The following is a 19512-nucleotide window of genomic DNA, read 5'->3' on the forward strand; positions in this document are numbered from 1 at the left end:
AGGCAGTATCATGATAATGAGACAGCTACTACAAAGGGCGGATGCTCAGGGACATCTCGCTGTGGAGATGGGGAGGGAGGGAGGGAGGGAGGGAGGGAGGGACGGAGGGAGAGGTGGAGGGAGGGGTGGGGGCGGGTATCCTTGCACAAGCTCATCAAATCATATTTCCTTTATTGGTTTTGAGTTTGCTTGATTCCTTGATGGCATCCACCACATGATGGGGAATGAAACAAATATAGACATCACTCCACCTTCTTGGAGGCTGTGGTCGAGACTGATGCTTTTACAAATGCTTTACATCCACAGCAGACTGAACAGTTTTTTTTTATTTTCATTATGATTTTCCAGTGGCTAGATTTCTTTTGCTCTTTTTAAGAATTTTAGCCTAGTAAATCTTTCTTACCCCATTCGCAGATTTTCTTGCTCAATCCAAGATAATTTGGCTAGATTTGGGAATATTAGGCTTATTTCTAGAAGGGCCTTTTTTGCAGTGTGGTTTCTTGCCTCAAGTCATCCATCTTGCCCTCATGCTGCTTTCTCTCCTTTCAACAACATTTAATTACAGGTGATGCTAATAAGGTGTTAATTAATGGATGTGAGGCCCCCCTCCCAATCTCTACTCCAAACACAGCAGACCCCCGGGGGCCTGACTGAGAGTAAACACCAGGGCATTTGGATTAACATAAACCAATACTAACCCTCCCCATCAGGCAAGCACCCTTTAAAACCCTAGAAATCTCTCAAGTGGAACCCAAGGTAATCCTGTATGTTATGCTAACATGATGACATGTGGCCATGGACAACCAACAGTGGAGGAGACCTTTCCATGATGTAAGTCATGGAAATCTACATCTACATGTTGATACAGTAGATGGGGGAATACAAGCGGCGGAGCGGGGGGGTTATTCCAGGTGAAGTCATTAAGTGGGTTGGGGGGGTTGCTTCACTGAAGGGACCATAACACAGATTCCCTCCTTGCACTCTCCACACTGTACCTCTCAGAGTGAGGGGCTGTGGGATTTGCTTGATCTCATCTCAGACGCTGTGTCCACTAAGAAGCAGGTGCACCGCAGATGAGCCTCTGCAGAGTTTTAGCCCACAGCATTTGTCCATTTTCTGTCAATCACATAGCTAGATAGCGTTCAGGGTTTTGGAGAAAGCATGTCAGAAAAGAGACTTCTTTTTACGGAATCGCGAATGTGCGCACACACATACACAATGTGTATTTCATTGATGAAATATTCCCTGTGTCGCTCAGAACTGTCAACTCCCATATCAAAGCGTTCCCAGTATTAAGTGAGGAGTACGACTATAAGTGGTCTTGTCTGGTGGATGACCGACAGGGCAGTACACAAATCAGTGGCCAGGTCCTGATATCGTTCTACCAGTCACAGGTAGACATTCTTCAGTAGCAAGATATATATGTTGGCTGTTCTTAAACGGCTGAACTACCATTAATCAGTGTACAACACACTTAATCCTTATGTTAATGGCCCAAAAAAATACCAATAAGTGGAAGGGGCTTTCTCTCTCAAGTTAAATTGTAAACATCTTCCCCAATATATGCACACATTCTGTGGGCTCCAGCCTCGTCCTCTGTCTCTTCATAGTTTTCCTTCTCTCCTGTTCCTTGGGGAGCACAACCTCTAGACATCTCCACTAGGCTACCTCTACATCCCAGAGAAAAGTCCTGCACATGGGGAGAGAGACAGCAGAGCTTCCCTCTGGAGATCCACCCATCTGTATACCGCATTGAAGACTTGGAAGAACTGGCTTATAGCAAGCCTCTATTACCTGATGGAAAATACTTATCTATTTACCAACACACACATGGACACATACATGCATACACACATGATACACCATACAGACACGCCCACACATCTACACACATAGACACAAGTGAATACAGACAGAGACACGCAAAGACACATAACACACAGACCAACAAATTCACACTCGTGCGTAAACACATATATGTACGGATACACTCTCACAAACATGCACACATAATGTATCTCACTCCTTAAACACCCACCCACACACACACACACGCACACAGTCTAGCTCTCGCTCTCTCATGCACACACCTATACCCATGGCACTGCAACCGGTTGCTGACCTCAGCATAAATGGTCGCTCACCTGTGCACACACAGCCACACACACAGCCACACACACATTTATCCTCCGACGTAACCTGTGGTCTCCTCCCTACACCCTTCTATGTATCATTCCAATATCTCTCATCACCCATCTATATCACATCTTCCCACTCCCACCAAGGGAGCTGCAGGAGACGAGACAGGGAGAGATGGAACTGCCAGTCACCTGTCTCTGAAACGCCTGCATGTGTACCCGATTCACATCAAAGTGGCATATCTCGCTTAACTATCACACACACGGTGGTATCATCAGTTCATGCCTTTGATGCGACGTAGTTTGCGTGTCAACGAAACGACAGCAGCTCTTCAGTTCTCTAGAATTTCACCTGGTCTTGTTCTTCTCAGACCAGAGAGAAATGTCAAACTGTCGAACCAACAATTGGTGGGTGCGAAATTAACGCTGTTTGATTTAGCACACATCCCAGAGGGGAACGGACAGAAAGAACAGTATGAATAGAAGAACAGAAAGATCTGATTAAATACGAGGGACACCTGTCCAAATGTCCCAATGTTAGTGAATTCTGTTTTCCACAAGAGGTTTCACAAGGTTATTTGGGGTCATTTTATCAGGGTGGGAGTAGTGTGTGTGTGTGTGTATGTGAGTCTGTCTGTCTGTGTGTATGTGTGTGTTTGTGTATAGGCTATGTGTGTGTGTGTGTGTGTGTGTGTGTGTGTGTGTGTGTGTGTGTGTGTGTGTGTGTGTGTGTGTGTGTGTGTTTGTGTGTAGGCTATGTGTGTGTGTGTGTGTGTGTGTGTGTGTGTGTGTGTCTGTGACGTGTGTGTGTTTGTATTTGTGTGTGTGTGTGTGTGTGTGTGTGTGTGTGTGTGTGGGAAAGAGAGGTTTGTGATGGGTGTGTGTGACGTGCCTGAGACTGTATGGATATGGTTGGGTGAATACACTTTCAGGGAACGGTGTTAAGCGGTAGGGGAGATGGTGGAAGGGAAGTGTATCTGTATGGATTTTTGTTTACTCTTGCCTGCGTGTGCACACTGTGTTTGGATGTGTGTGTGTGTGTGTGTGTGTGTGTGTGTGTGTGTGTGTGTGTGTGTGTGTGTGTGTGTGTGTGTGTGTGTGTGTGTGTGTGTGTGTGTGTGTGTGTGTGTGCTTGTTTGTCTGTTTGAGTCTAATTGTATGTATGTAGCTTGGTTTGATCGAGAAAGCCAAACCCAGGTAGACCTGGATCAGTTAAAATACAGGTGAATGCAAATTATCTTCATGTTGTTTTTGAAAATAATTTAATCCCACAAATATATTTTAGGGAATTATGTATCAGTAGATGTATTATCACTAATATGTGCGTTGGTAGTCGATGGTGCAGTAGATCACTTTCCTCAAGGATGCCTTCAGGTACACCGTTGGAAATGGGATTTGAGGGTTAGGGTTTATTTACGAAAGGCAATTTTAAGCATTTTGGCGATTTTGGAACTCACTTAAATGTTTTTGGGAATTAATAAGTAACCATCAAAAACGGAAGACTTGCCGGTCAATCATCATCTTCCTTTTGTCTGATAAAAAAGCTATAATTTGCATCGTCTTGAGCGATCAAAAACATACACGCACGCACGCGCACACTCTCACGCGCTCATTCATTAAACTCATAATTCTCAGCTCATGGCTTGTCCTAATAAAATGGTGCATGTTTCAATTGCCATTCTACAGGTTAATTACGAACATATAAACACTTAAAACGTTCAGAATGCAGGAAGGGAAATTATTGTATTTATTCATTGGTATTCTGCTTAATAGAATAGCCACCAAAGACATCCAACCAACTACGCATACTAGGACCCCGATATGATCCGGCTCACATCGCCACCCGAGTCTATTAACGTGTTCCCACCGGTCACGCAATGCAATTGATTAACTTCCAATAAATGCCACCTACCTTTGTATATATTAGAAGTGGTGATGCCAGCTGTGTCTTGAACCGGTGACGCGCACAAGACGTGCAGAAGAGCGACCAGAAAAGCAAAGTTAACGAAGCGCCAGTTTCTCATGTTGCCCGACCAGGGTCCGACTTTGTTATAGTAAAATAATCATGCTACAGACCATGTCCCGGCGATAAACCTGGCAAGATAGCTGTAGTCATTAAAAAAAAAGTTCCTATGGATTTTTGGTAAGAATACACTTCGGGCTAAACACTCAAAAGAAGAGGCTTCTAAACAACTTTTTGACGTTGCATGTTCCAACCGCGATTTGTCCTAATGAAGTCAAATACAGTCCACTATATAGACAGGCGAAGTTGTGCCAATACACTTAGGAAATGTGATGAGATACACAGCTGAGAGAGAGGGATGTGACAGAAGTACACTGGGGTAGTCGCACCCACCAACCCCTTGTATCGAAGGAGCAGCTTGAGAAGCACGCTGCCAGAGAGTCCGAGTCTGTTGGGTCCTAGTGCCGGTTATAAAGTACCCCACTTACCTGATGTAGATTTTAATAAGCAATGCCCGACTGTGTTTTTTGCAGCTCTTCTGTGGAACATTTTAGACTTCATTAGGACATTCTAAATATTTGACCCACCTATGTCTAGCATAGCCCCTTCCTTTAAGTGATTTTGCTTGAATAGTATTCACCAGAACAAAAGCAACGTGTGCTTTCAACCGTATAGGCCTATTTATGATGTATAGGTATACAAGCCTCACATAATTAACCATAGGCTTTTGTTTCCATCACAAGCTATGTATTTCTATCATTAACTGACCTCACAACGCAGTCTTTTCAAACCTAGGACAATGCCTCTCCTACAGCATTGGTGGTAGGCTAATACCTTTGGATTTTCCTAAGGACTCTTATGATTACAATATCATCTGTTATGTTTAAATAATAATACAAATCTATCTAAACAATAGATGCCGTGGGTGAACTGAATGACGTCTCCCGCCCAGCGAGAGTTTAGTTTAGTAACTAAAATTGCTACCAGATTATTAAGGCAAATTAAGATATTTTATCTTATTTCTGGAGTTCTATTCGGTTTTATATGGCAGCGTTTGGATCCCTAGGTTCTTAGCGCCTTTATTTGATCCTCTGATGTATGATGTAACATGTGCTCGATCGTCTTCCATGAAAAGCCTTCCAATGACACCTCCAAAGTGCTCTGCTCCATCATTGATTTACAGAAAGGTCATTCTATATAGCTTCAATGCGAAAAAGCTTGTTTATTCAAGATGTTAGGAGATGCCAGTATTTATTTGCATTGTAAATAATATATTAACATATGGAGTGATTGCATTTTATATTCAAGGTTAAATATACTTCTACTTCATTGAATACATCCATTAATCTATGTTGGCAAGGTTATTGTGGTTTGGTTGGCGCTATGTCCTTTTTTTTATCCAATATTTAAATATCGAACATTTGTTGTGTAATACGTAATAGTAAGTAAATACATAGGAATATAGGAATAGGTATAAATCCTGATCACACAGTTTGTGCTATATTGTGGAAAAAGTTAATGCGAACAGTACTAATGATGATATGTCAAGGTGCATTTGGATATATCATGACACATGGAACATGGTTTAAAATGATACACTCGATTGGTCCTCATTGGTCCTGGTTCATCTTTGTAAAACCTGCTCCAGAAGTCTCTGAAACAATAGGAAACACAAAAAAAGAATGCCAATTACTTGATTGATTGATGGATGGATGAGACATTGATAGATGATGGACAGCTGCTTGCATGAGTGTCTGTGAAGAAGCTAGATCGATCCTCCACACTTATCCGTGCCTTCGACCATGAAAGGATAATCTTTCCCACTGAGTCCCATCAGTGGGAACCCAGCTTCTAACAGGACCTGCTGCGGCTTCTTAATGAGCTTTAACCTTTGCGCAGGCTCATTACCATCCCTACCGACATGGTGCTTACTGATCCCACAGCCACACTGCGATCACCTCATGAGAGTACAGCACCCTCTTCTACCCAACGCAAACAGGCTCCTTTAAAAAACCCTGTGTTGCAAGGCTCCTCCATGTCAAGTGCAGTCAACCTATTTGCATATAGGTCTAGAGACCTTCAGATGCCCATATTATGCAACACCCCCCTAACCCTAGGACCTCTTAAGGGCCCTAAGGAAACCCTCATTATCAAGGAAGAAACCTGCAGAAGGGACACAGAAGAGGGATCCCCACTTAAGGGAAGGTTAGGGGTGCAAGAGGGGTTAGGGGGCACACGTAATGGTGTCCTCAAACAAAGCAGAAACAACAGTTCACTTATTTGTTAGTTGTTTGACAAAAGTTGATTTGTAAAATGTTTATTTCAGTCGGTGTGGTTCGCTGAAGCTGTATTTTCTTCATAGCAGTGAGGTATCTCAATAGGAGGAACACATTAACCTAATGGGTTGGTAGGCAAGGTGAGGCAGGATTCATATTTCGTAACATTTCAGTCTGCACCATCTACCACTATTAATGACATATTTTTCTTGTAGAAAGCCATTTAATGAGATCCTATTGTCCTAGCATCAGTAACAAGTTCATACTCTTTTCAGATATGTTGTGCTGTAATTACTGGCAATAAACCAAAGCATTACACAGCACATTTTGGTGATTAATATGTTTCCATCTAGCGCTGCAGCACCTCCTGGAAAAGTATCCTTGGAAATAGTGATTAAAGTTAAGCTATTAGATGGTCAAATACCCGTGCTATTCCAGTTCATTTCCCCTTCAATAAATTATACACATACCTCACAATAGAATCTTCATTACACCTCTATAGGCCTATAACAGATAAGCAGAGCTCTGCGATAAGCAAAATCATGATTAAAAGGCACAGGGCTTTCCCCTTGCGCTTCTAACAACGGGTCTGTCGTTAAGTAATAGCTTCTTTAATTAGGGCGTGAATACGATTTAAGTAAATGGTTTTCCATATCGGACTAAGGCAACCGCTTTTTTAGACAAACGACCAGAGGAATCGTTGTATTATGAAGTCAAACACTGGCCTCTGGTGGCAAATTACCGAACTTGTAGTTAATCGCTATACACACAGAATCTACAGATATACATTGTCCCTGGGTTACTACAGTACGTACATGCTTAAACAGGTCACCATCAATACATTTTATTTTATTTGTTTGTGCATTTGTGTCTTTCTGATTCTTATTTTAGCTCCCCTGAAACCTTTCCATTCGAAAGATTCATAGTTACCCCAATCTAGTTGTCACTTTGGATGACACTTAGGATACAATCTTTTGCTGATCTGCCAAATAAAAATGTACGGTCTTTATTATGCATGCACTATGCAAAAATCAAGTGTTTATTTTCTGATTTCCACTTTTTTTCACTTTTTATCAACAGTGCACTTTCGTTAACAATAGGCCTACATGCCAGACTAACGTCATTCGTAGCAACAATAATAATTGACTGTCTTTATAAAGCACTCTTCAAGGCACTCAGAGCGTTTTATAGAGCGAGGTCATAGTAATAATAACTGCTCAAACAGTGCGGAGGACCTTTACCTTTTTAAAGAGTTCTGCACGCAGTCTGTTGGACTGTGAAACTGCCTTTTTCCTTTCCTCCTCCCTTCTCCTGGCCACCTCAGGTAGCTTGTAATACATCCTACGAAATACACAGAGAAGGCAGGGCCATGCATGCATCAGTAACATTTGAAAAACATCAAAAAATCAAGGAAAATAATTTAAAGATGAGAGTAAATTAAAGTATGATGGGTGAAAGGGGGCGTTAGAGTGAGGGGGGAGAAGGGAGAGCGGTGTTTTGCGTGTGTGTGTGTGTGTGTGTGTGTGTGTATGTGTATGGGTGTGTGTGTGTGTGTGTGTGTGTGTGTGTGTGTGTGTGTGTGTGTGTGTGTATGGGTGTGTGTGTGTGTGTGTGTGTGTGCATGTGTGTTCGTGTGTGTGTGTGTGTGTGTGTGTGTGTGTGTGTGTGTGTGTGTGTGTGTGTGTGTGTGTGTGCTTGGGCTCTGCCAAAGAAAATTGGCTCAAACTGGCGGCGACCGCTTTTTATTTTATTTTTCCTCATTTAATCTTAGAAGGACCACAGTTTCACCAACTGCGGATGAACCGATAAACAGCTCTCTTCTCCCTCTCCTCTCCCTCTCTTCTCTGTCTCTCTTTATCAGTACATCACTTCCAACGAGACGAGACGATCTGTCCAGAGATTGTCGGGAGCCATAAGGGGGATTAGCACTGTGAGGAAACAGCTAAATAAGTGAAAAGGACACAAAGGGCGGCCATCTTGCGATCAGGTGTGTCTCAGGAGATAATCCAGGGAGTAAAGAACCGCACAACAGATAGGCGGGAAAACAGAGGGTCCTGCTCTTATCTCCAGGGGCGACGGTCGCTTGGGCTTTGAAACATTTGTCATGCCGTTCACGTGTGTGTGTGTGTGTGTGTGTGTGTGTGTTGGGTGGGCTTTAAGGTGTGAGTGTGTGGCCGTGTGCATGTGTAGTGATGGTTTTGAAGAGCGTCCACGCTTGCAAGATGTGCAAAACTGCTCCGTTGTATTTGAGTGACGGAAGAAAAGAATAGGGTACATACAAACATGGACGACAGAGAGGGGGCGAGAGGGAGAGAGAGGGGGCGAGAGATAGACAGAGATAGACCGAGAGAGTTAGACAGAGAGGGAGAAAGAGAGAGAATGAAAGAGAGTGACATATTTTTGTTATGGGGGTGGGGGGGACTCACCGTCTGGATCGCAGCTGCATCTCTCGGCCTGATATAGATCTCTCTCTGGGCTGGAAGAGGTTATCTGCAACACACATACACACATGTAAACACACACATGCACACGCATGCTTGAACAGACACACACACCAAAACCTTAAATTGACTTTTGAGTTGAATTTGAGATTCTTATCTCATACCCCCCCACCCCCCCCCCCCCTCTCTCTCCCCCCCACCACGCACGCACGCACGCACGCACGCACGCACGCAGGCACGCAGGCACGCACGCGCACACGCACAGACACACACACACAGACACACACAAACACACACACAAACACACACACATGCACACACACAAACACACACACACAGTACTGAAGCCAGATGACACCCTGCTGAGAGTGTAAGTGGACTGACTGCTGCTGTCTAATTCAACAGCATCAAGGCTCATCCTGCATAATTAGGATTCAAGTCAAAGCCCGTCCGCATCATTAGCCACAAAATAGACAGCGACGCTCCGCGGTCTGCCATGTCGGGCTCACTGATGAATATTAAACCAGGGGGGGGGGAAAGGAACTGAACATCTGAAGTCGTGGTGACTTTCAGGGAAAATTTGGGGTATTTATAAGTCAATGACATGATGTGTAAAATTCAAGAACTGAATAACTGATTTTCTTTCAGGACACAACTAACAATGACATGTCAGCATATGCTGTGCTTTCTTTGTATATTTAGTGACCGTTTTGTAACGTTCTTTATTATTTTTTAACAAAATGTTGAGTCATCACAATAATACAAAGTGCATTATTTTGTAAAATATCTGTTGGATGAGTCAAGTAATCTGTAATACTAGGTAACAGCCAGCAGAGAGCAAAGAATACAAGCAATGTATCTCTCTCTCTCTCTCTCTCTCTCTCTCTCTCTCTCTCTCTCTCTCTCTCTCTCTCTCTCTCTCTCTCTCTCTCTCTCTCTCTCTCTCTCTCTCTCACACACACATAGACACACATAGGGACACCCACACACCCACATATGCACACCCCCACACATCTGCATACTCTCTCACACCAAACACACACACACACACACAGTCACACACACACACACACAAACACACCCCAACAATCGCAGATACTCGTCCTCTCTCACACACACACACACACACACACACACACACACACACACACACACACACACACACACACACACACACACACACACACACACACACACACACACACTTGCAGTAACTGATCATTAGGGCTGTTGGCGATCCAAAGTATACATTATGGAATGTGGATGAATATATATCCCATAATATCCACACTGGGCCTTTGCTACAGTTTTCCCCCCTTTAACTCTACTTGCCAGCTGCACTGCCTATTACCACGGAAATAGCTTCAACAAACTAAACAAAACATCAGCCAAACAGCATACAGTTTCATTTTTTTCTTTATGGCCTTTTTTTAACGGAAATTAAATATAGACAGGAAGGTTACGAGAGGGAAAAAAGGATAGTGCAGCTGTAGCATTGGGAATCCACCTGCGACACTGTCAGGGCTGTGTTGGTGCCTACGTGGTAAGCCTGCTAGTGGGTTGGAGAGCCACAAGGCCGGCCCCAAAACAAAACACATTCTTGATCCGTGAGCGATGCGGAGTAGCGCTGTAGGTTCATGCAGCGCTGATGTAATGGACAAACAAGAGGAGCGTATCAGCTTCCACGAAGCCGTCCTGGGCTGCCGGCCAGCTGACCTCCAGAGTGAGAGGCAGGAGAGGGGGAGAGGGAGGTGGTAGGGAGTAGGCTGGCAGATGGAGTGGATAGGAGATGGAGCAGTAGCAGGAGATGAGGACCCTAGTAGTCCACACCTTTCAACACCTCTGTCCTGCTGACACGGTGCTGTCGACCATGTTGGCCTCCCGTCCATGTTCACAGCACCGTAGATGGACACAAAATGAATACCCGACGGGGACGAGTGTGTTGTTCATAAAAGCACATGACCGATCACGGGTTCCACTAGGGGAAACTAAAAGCACAAATTGGACATGGGGTCTGTGTGTTGTTTTTCATTCTTTTTTTTTTTTTGTGGATGAGAGAAATTCGAAGTTCAGAGCACTTCTTCATGCACAACTAAATAATACCCGATGGGACACAAATGTGTTGTTTGTTGTTCTATATGACCACATCTTTTCTAAACAGGACCACTCTGGAAAAATAGAATCCCCAATTGCAAGAGATCTAGTGCGTGTTTGTTTCTGTTTGTCGTGGTGCACCTAGTCCACCCCTTACCACTGAGCGGATGAGGTGTGGTGCAGTTCCTCCTCCGATAGCCTGCGTCCCCCCCCAGGCCCTGCTCCTCCTCCTCCACGCTGTCGTCCTCCAGCGTGCTGCTCCTCCTCCGTCTCCTCCTCACCCTCTGCTCCAGGCACCTCAGCCTCCCCTGGGATCGGCTGATGAAGTCTGGCCTCAGCAGCTCCAGAGCCTCCTGGAGGTAATGGTTGAGGAAAACGGTTGGATGTGGGTCTCACAAAGTATTGGTGAACGTCTCTGCATTATTTTGGAATAGAAGGTATTAAGTTGTTAAACTTGGGAAAATGATGCTGCTGTATGCTGCTTATTAGACTGAAAGCTCCTTCCCAGAGTGGGTTTTGAAAACAGCCCTCGCACTTGCTCCTCTGGAACTCAATGTGTCATTCACGGACTGAAAGCGGGGGTTTACTTATCCTTTAATGTTACTTGGGGAGGACATAACAAAGTAGCCTCCACCACTAATCCTGCATCCGAGCGCCCATTACAATCACAAAATGTGTGACTCCCAGGATGAAAGGTGCTGGGTTCGAACCTCACTGTCGGCTTGTCTACCCTGCACACATTCTTGAGCCAGATGCCCAAAATCCCCTACCTGCTCTTGTATCCGTCTTCACTATCTATCCCATGATTTCCAACCTTGGGGTCGGGACCCCACTTGGGGTCTTCTTATGGCGCGTTTCCACCGGAGGGTGCGGTTCGGTTCGGTTCGCAAAGGTGCGGCACGGATCGCCTTTCCACCGCCAAAAGTGGGTGTGACCCGTACTGAGCCGTACTCGTTTCCAACCGTCTCGCAGTACTCCTCCGTTGGGGTACTGAGATGCTGAAGGCTGCCAGCAAGTTCGAGCTACACACGCCCTCCATTGATTGGTCGACAGAATCGTCACTTCCGGGCGACAGGGGGATCAAAACAAACAAACGGTAACCGCAAGGTATTATTCTGAACAATGGACATGTCGCGCAAAACTTTAGCTTGGGCGAATAAGGAAGTGGAGACCGAAACCGTTGCTGGACGACTTCCATGGTAGCTCTTGGTTAAATGTGTCTCGTACCTCTTTTCCATTGTTTTAATTAAGCAGGCTACATTGTGTCGCGCTGCTATGATGTCGCAATTTTTACGTAGCTGCCACGGCGATCGACAGCCGGCCTACCAAAAGGGTGCTGTCAGCGGTGGAAACGCAAAACTCGGAACTGAGCTGGGCTATTCCGCCCCCTCACTACCGAACCGAACCACACCCTCCGGTGGAAATGCGCCATTCTATGAATACCGGTATGCAGGAGAATGCAGACAAAAGCTATAGATATTCGATGATCCATTTTAGGGAAGGTCTCATAGGTGTCCTGTATATACAAACTGCCAGCCTAATGATTAATAGCCACGAGCAAATCATTTAGTGTGTAGTAGAGCGATGTGATTACGTTCACCGGGACACTGATATTACAGGCAGCTGTTGATTGTGTAAAAACAATTTGTGTGGAAGCAGATGGACAAACGTTAAAGTCGGTGTCGCATACATTTTCAGAGCTAGAAATGTGATCACGAACCAAACCTGGTTGAGAGCCACTGGGCTAACTGCTTAAAGACAAGCATCCGTATTATCGCTTTGAACGAAAGCTTCTGGTAAATGATTGAATACGTTTTATAAAAGTTGCACAATACAATTATTCCAACAGATACAAGCCTGGAGAAAAGAAATGTGTGTATCCCTGTAATCTGTGGTTTAACCTTGAAGGATCCTCTTTGCTGACTTGCAGTACTGAGAGGCTGCAGGCAGGATGAGTAAACAACATTCTGCTATGCTGGGGGATAAAGGTAAAGTCAGCTTCACTCACTGGGTAGATTCTGAATCCCTTAACATGTCTTGTAAACATGGCGGTATTTTTTAGACCTCACCCCAAACTCGCATGACTGTAGGTGGGTTTGTGTGTGTGTGTGTGTGTGTGTGTGTGTGTGTGTGTGTGTGTGTGTGTGTGTGTGTGTGTGTGTGTGTGTGTGTGTGTGTGTGTGTGTGTGTGTATGTTTAAGATAGTTAGTCGCCCTATTACTCAAATTACAGATTAAAAGAAGCAACCACTTTTGTAAAACAATAAATAAAGTTACCTACTGCGGTCAATACTGGGCACTTCCATAGCAAACTTCCAGATTTGCCTCAATAGTTTTCTGCATTAAATATCAAAATATATGTTTAAGTGAGTTATCTTCTTATCTATCTTTGAGTAGATGTATGTGCAAAAGGTTTATGTAAAAGAGGCTGCAGTGACCGACATACAGGTAAGAGAACCTTTTGTCACTATGTAGAAAAATACTCAGATAGTTCTTTGAATTGTGTTTTAAAGACCGTTCTGAATCAAGTCAAACAATAAAAAATAATAACATATAACGCCAACAAACACTAACAGAGTTGTGTGTGTTTTGTGATTGCAATGTCATGAGCGCCATCTGGTATCTCCCATCGTTTCAAGGTTGTACTGTTCATTTATAACTTTACGCACACGCGTAAACACACACACACACACACCAAACCCACTCACACACATGCACATACACACACCCGACACATGCACACACACAAACCCAAAAGACGCACACATACACACAGACACACAGACACACACACACACACACACACACACACACACACACACACACATACGCACACATTGGGGGGGTTATTAGCGATAAGTCGTTTGCGTTGATTAATGGCGAGCGGAACAGAGAGAGCAGGAGTCCTACTTTGAGGGTCAGGGGGTCGGGGGGGCTGTCCGGTGAGCAGGCGGTTGAGGGCGAGGGATTATAGCATGCTGTCCTCTGATTAAACACTGCAGTGGTCGCGGAGACACTTTGAGGTCCCCCAGGATAAACACACGTTTGGTGTCCTTCTTCTCTCCGCCCGCTCTCTGAGTGCAGAGAGAGAGAGAGAGAGAGAGAGAGAGAGAGAGAGAGAGAGAGATGAGTGTGGCGGAATTATTCATAAGAAAACAACTAATAATTATGCTACCTGCAACATCCCTCATAAAATTGGGCCGTGACAATGTCATTTATTTGTTAAATCATTTGTGATTGCTTATCTGTTAGGCTTGCAAGAGATGAATAGCAACAGTACTGTAAGAATGCAGCCAAAGAGAGAGTCACGGGGCTCCCTGGACTGTAACTGTTCCTAATTAACCCTCCTCTTTTTATTGCTCTTTCTAAAGCTAATGTGTTATCTCCCCCTGGACAAAGCCCACACAGAGGATTACATCACAAAGCCCCAAAATGAGCAACTAATAATAATTATGAATAATACTGCTAATAATAAAAATCATAATAACAAATCTCACTGCAAGTATTGCGCGTTAAATCTGTCATTTTACCCATTATCGAGGTGAATGTGAGACTAGTGTGTGCCTGTTAGGTGTGTGTGTGTGTGTGTGTGTGTGTGTGTGTGTGTGTGTGTGTGTGTGTGTGTGTGTGTGTGTGTGTGTGTGTGTGTGTGTGTGTGTGTGTGTGTGTGTGTGTGTGTTTGACGTGTTTAGTTTCCACACCTTCCTGCTTCCTATAACAGACTCACACGCCTAATCCGAGCTTTCCCCGATCTGGAGAGGTGTGGGGGAAGAAGCAGACCTGGAGGTGACCCTGGTCTATCTCTAGCTCACAGAGAACCAGCCGGGGGGAAGTCAGGTGTGATGGATGAATAATTCAACACATGACCATGCAGCCATGCTTTAAGACTGTAAACCGATCCTTCTATGGCCGTTATCCCTTCTGTTAAAAAACAGCCATGTTGCCTTTATAAAATAAACATGGCTACATGTCTGACATTTACATTCTACTATGGGAAAAAGACCACGGGATAAATAAGGTGACGTCTATGCTGTACGTGACGTGCAAAGGTCTGAGTTAAATAATATGAAAATAAAGGCGCTAATGTAGAGCAAATAGTTAATTTAAGCTTCACATTTAAGCCATAGTGATGTTACCCTCATAACCTTTTTCTATGAATGTTTTTTTTTGTTCAGGACAATAGAATAATAAAATAACAAAATGAACAGAAGAATCATATTATTATAATATATATAATATATTATTCTTTAATATGTAGCTATGCAAATTTTAGCTCTCACCACTGTATCAGCTAATCCAAGATACCTAATCCTTTATAGACAGACTTTAGCTAGTTCAGCACTTCAGACACACTGGGCAGCAACCATTGCATACCAAACATTTCATTTTTTTCAATTAGGGAATGAAATGTTAGGGACTTTCCCTTGGTGGTTTTAGCTTTTGATCTCCCTTCTGGATAGAAAACATTGGGAAACCTCAGAGTGGGAGACTACATTAAGAGATGCATAAGGTCTATCTTTTTAACAGCCGTCTGCGATAAACGTGACAATCAGTGCCAATCGAGTGCAATCATCTCCCTACCTCCTGCCAGTTCAACCCCCTTTTACCAGAGGGATCATTAGCGATTAGCCGTTGATGGAATCAAAACTAGCACACACTTCGGTCCCTCAAAAGCACATGATTAAATAACATTGCCAAATTGCGACACTTCAACTGCCGTAAAGAAGAAAGCTCCACATAGCTGTCAATGTGTATTAGCCAACTGATTTACATAACATATGGTTTTAAGGGCTGTAGAGGCCCTCAGAGTATCACACTGCGATCATTTAAGAAGCGTCAACCATTATTATATAAAATGGTGTCCATTTAAAAGACAAGAGCCAGGGCAGAATACTTCTATTGAGTGGCTTTCTTCCCACTTTTCCCTTTTTTCATGAGAGAATCTCACCTCCCAAAATATGTCAGCCAAGGGAAGACAAAAAAGAACATGGCTAGAAAATATTCCACGAATCAACTGTTCTTGTAAACTTCAGACATTGTCTAGTGTGCTGGAAAGAAAAAAACAGGATTCAAACCTGGGCCGGCGCCGAAAGCCATGTGTAGTTTGAAATTGCGCTGGGAAGAAGAGCTTGGCCGGGCCTCCTCTCTATTCCCTCCCCATGCCTCCGCGGGCCGCCGGCTGATGCCCCTGAATGACAATATTTCCAGAAGTGTCTCTGAATCATTTGCTTTGTAGTCAACACCCTGGGCCAACGCCGGGCCCCCCGCCATGTGGGGGCGCTGTTGATTTCCTTGAGGGCCTCTGGGTGGGGGCCGACTATAAGCGGGCGTGCTGCGCTTACGGCCGCCAGTGGGTGTCGGCTTGAACGCTCCACGACTACTGCCACCGCCGGCTTCACTGTCCGTAGGGGGTCTTTGACGAGGCACAGCTCCAAGACGTAGAGAGCAGGTAGACCTGTGGAGACAGCGCTGAAAGGCTCTCCTGCTCTCTGGGCCCTCCAGAGGAACCAGAAGAGGCTTGTCCCAAAACACCACAGAGCAGGAAGATCTAAGCGGCAGCTGGAGGTGAACCCAGGAGCGATGAAGCGGCAGGGAAGGAAGAGGACCAAAGGAGTCCCTTCCCATTTCCTGAGATTTTGCTCGCTCGCTCCACTTTGTTGTAGGTCTCTGATGCTCTTTGTTGAATGGAGAATCGCACCGCTTGACTTCCTCCCACCAACTAATCATGGGACTCTGTCTGTGAAGGTCCGGTTGAGGACAGGGGGCTTGCATCGACCGGCAGGCTGAGGTGAGTTTTCTGCTCCTGGAGGATTCTGGGGGATGACTTGAGGCAGAGGACAAAGATTGACAAGGACAGGACACACACTCGTAAGAGCTGGAGTGTGACTTGGTGGAGTTCCTCGAGGAGATGGTGATGGAGGAGAGGGCAGCGCTTTGGTTTCCTCGCCCTGCGACGTTGGGAAGACTGGCCGCCCTGAGCAGCTTGGTGCTTTCTTTGAGAAACGTTGGGTCTCCTTTCGTAGCGTTACTGCCAAGCTCCAGCCACGACTTTCTCGTATTGTACCCATCAACGCAATGCATGATGGGATATATTTCCGCTGAGGTGAGAAGAAGGCCTCCACAAGGACAAGCTGTAAGAAGAAGGAACACATTTGACCTGTTAGCATGGCCAGCTATGCTGACACATGAGCTCTGGTTTCTCAACTAAATCAATGAGGTACCGTACAGTCTTTCGGGCAGAGTGAACCATTACACCATTACACTAACCAGATCTCCATCTTAAAAAGAAAATCTCCCTACCATCTCAGCTTCTATGTTGTCAATGTCCTTGCTAACCAATCTGACGAAGATTCTAGCAAAGTAGAATGGAACTCTGCTCAGCAGTAGCGATCAAGCTGCCTTGATCTGACGACGTGCACTGAAGCCCCTATTCATGATTGGATTTCTGTCCCCCTTCATTTCAGTGTCGGAAGGGAATCAATCAATACATGCATATAAAGAATTCAATAGGGGACTCAACTGATAAAACAGAAAGTATTCTAAATTTTCTGACGGCTTGTGCCGGGGTGGCATGTAAGATCCTGCTCAAAGATAACAACAGATAAAATGTGGACATTAGGGATCAAACCCAGCAGCTTAACGTAACCACTATACCACCCTTCCACTGCACACATCATGACCGTTTTAAAGCCCGTAGCGTGATAACACAGCTCGGCAAAATAATCAAACATTTGTCTGCACTTGCATGTGACTAGCTTGTGTTGAATCCATATATCACCAAAGGTGGACCTAGCAGATGAATATTGTTGCCTCAATGGCTCAAACAGTTAGTTATGCAGTTAGTTATCATGATTAGAACAGGCGTGCGCCATGTTGTGTGGAGTCGGGGGGGGGGGGGGGGGGGGGGGGGGGGAACCTGAGCAACCCTGAAATGGAGCCATTACGTATTCATAGTTTAATTTTGTTTTGCTTAGTTTTTTCTAAACCCATTGTTCATTTAATTTTTTTTTCACCACAACAGCAAGTCCTGTTGGAGGGGAAGACAGTGAATGTGAGTTGGCAATACAGAGAGAGAGAGGGAGGGAGAGAGTGCACAAGAGAGAGAGTGAGGAAGACAGAGAGTGATGGAGATAGAGAAAGCAAGAGTGAGAGTCAGAGCGAATGACGGCACGCAAGCAAGAGAGAGAGAGAGAGCACATTTGTGGTTTGGCGACGATGAAGCGTTACGTGATCCGTACTGATGGGGCTGTAGGGGCAAGACGGAATACACTAGGAAACACTGCCCTACAGAGAGTGAGTGCAGTAGAGTGACCAAGATGTATGCTGCCTGTTTTGTAGGGCCAGGGGTTTTCTAAACCACATTCTGAAGTTATAGGCGCTGTCTGTAAGGCCCAAACCACGCAGCCTTATCGGCACAGATGGAAAACAATGTTTTGCTTCCAAAAACTTGAATCCTAGTAGACTTGAAACACTTAGTTAAGAGGGAAAACACTGCAATGTGAATGGGGCCAACGCGTGGTTAGCTTAAAGGCTAAACATCAGATCTGGAACCCTACAAAATTTCAAATGATTTTTAAAAGGTTTTTTCTCCCCTGCTTCTCTTTCCAGCGTTTTTTTTTATCTGACAACTAATATATCTATTGGTTAGCTGACTCTCTGCTGCAAGTTTTGAACACCAATGTCTGCAGTCAACCTTTCATTCATGTTTTATACAACACTATATAATAAGGGTACAACAATTCACTTTTGTTAATTGCATGTTTACTAATGGAGTTAATGTTTACTTTGGTAATGGGGTTCATGTTAATTAAGGCATTAATGTCTACATAATTTAATGTCATGGTAACCCATTTACCCTTTACCCTAATCGTAATGCTAATGCTATGTAATAAGGATCATTAATACATTAACAGGTCATAATTATTGTTTCCTAGTCCATAAGTTAACTGTTTGTTTTCTATTATTTTGTAGTTTGTTAATTATTATAACTTCATTAACTTATTGTAAAATCACTGTAAATTTGTCAAGGACTTAATAGTAAATATGTAATTTAACAGACCCTTTAAAACAATTATGAAAGCTGTCATGTAGTAATCATCCTGACCTTAGCTTAGTGGAATGTTTTGACCACTTTCTCAGTGGCGGAATGCTCCAGAACTCCTGGGGAGATTTTCATGTTTATATGGTTTGACATCGCTTCCCTAACTGGAGTTGAAGGGTCATTTCCTTTGAAACCATGCAGATTCAAAAACAGAACAATATGTACTGGCTGAGGAAGGGGCTATGAAACAGCATACGCTCCCACACTAAAGTGCATGGTGTGTTATGCGCTATTCAATGTGAAACTCTTATGCCCCTTACATAATAAGTACTATTTGGATGTGATTTAAGATCCAAGCTCTTAATTCTAGGCGTCATTGTGTTGCCCATAATACTATGTATGGTTCTGCTACTTGTATGTATCAGGCCACATGGTCCATGCTCAATCGTGAGTCCCTTCCCCAGTTTAGTCTACTACCCGTTCCTAACACCTGTGCTTGTCCCACGAGGATGCCTCCGGGAAAATTGTCTATCGTTTACAATTTTAGGTTAAAAGGATTT

The 19512-nt window shown here is 44.3% G+C and overlaps 1 protein-coding gene and 1 long non-coding RNA gene across 3 annotated transcripts in view; both read right to left on the bottom strand.

The window, feature by feature from the left end:
- The window catches only part of adam12b (ADAM metallopeptidase domain 12b), a 68913-nt gene extending 64427 nt beyond the window's left edge, over nucleotides 1-4486 (bottom strand). The window contains exon 1 of one of the 2 annotated variants that reach the window (XM_030379162.1): nucleotides 4051-4486. In XM_030379162.1, coding sequence (XP_030235022.1) covers nucleotides 4051-4162 — 112 coding nt within the window. In that variant the 5' untranslated portion in view covers nucleotides 4163-4486. The remainder of the gene's footprint in view (nucleotides 1-4050) is intronic. The other variant, XM_030379163.1, reaches the window with a different exon arrangement.
- An 841-nt stretch (nucleotides 4487-5327) lies between these two features.
- On the bottom strand, nucleotides 5328-11503 carry LOC115560186 (uncharacterized). The gene is made up of 4 exons (XR_003979706.1): nucleotides 11070-11503; nucleotides 8804-8867; nucleotides 7619-7718; nucleotides 5328-5755 (listed from the first exon to the last, which is right to left on the bottom strand). It is a non-coding gene; the product is annotated as an uncharacterized LOC115560186 (long non-coding RNA).
- Nucleotides 11504-19512: the final 8009 nt, after the last annotated feature.

Source organism: Gadus morhua, chromosome 15, assembly GCF_902167405.1.
Source record: "Gadus morhua chromosome 15, gadMor3.0, whole genome shotgun sequence".
NCBI classification, from domain to species: domain Eukaryota; kingdom Metazoa; phylum Chordata; class Actinopteri; order Gadiformes; family Gadidae; genus Gadus; species Gadus morhua.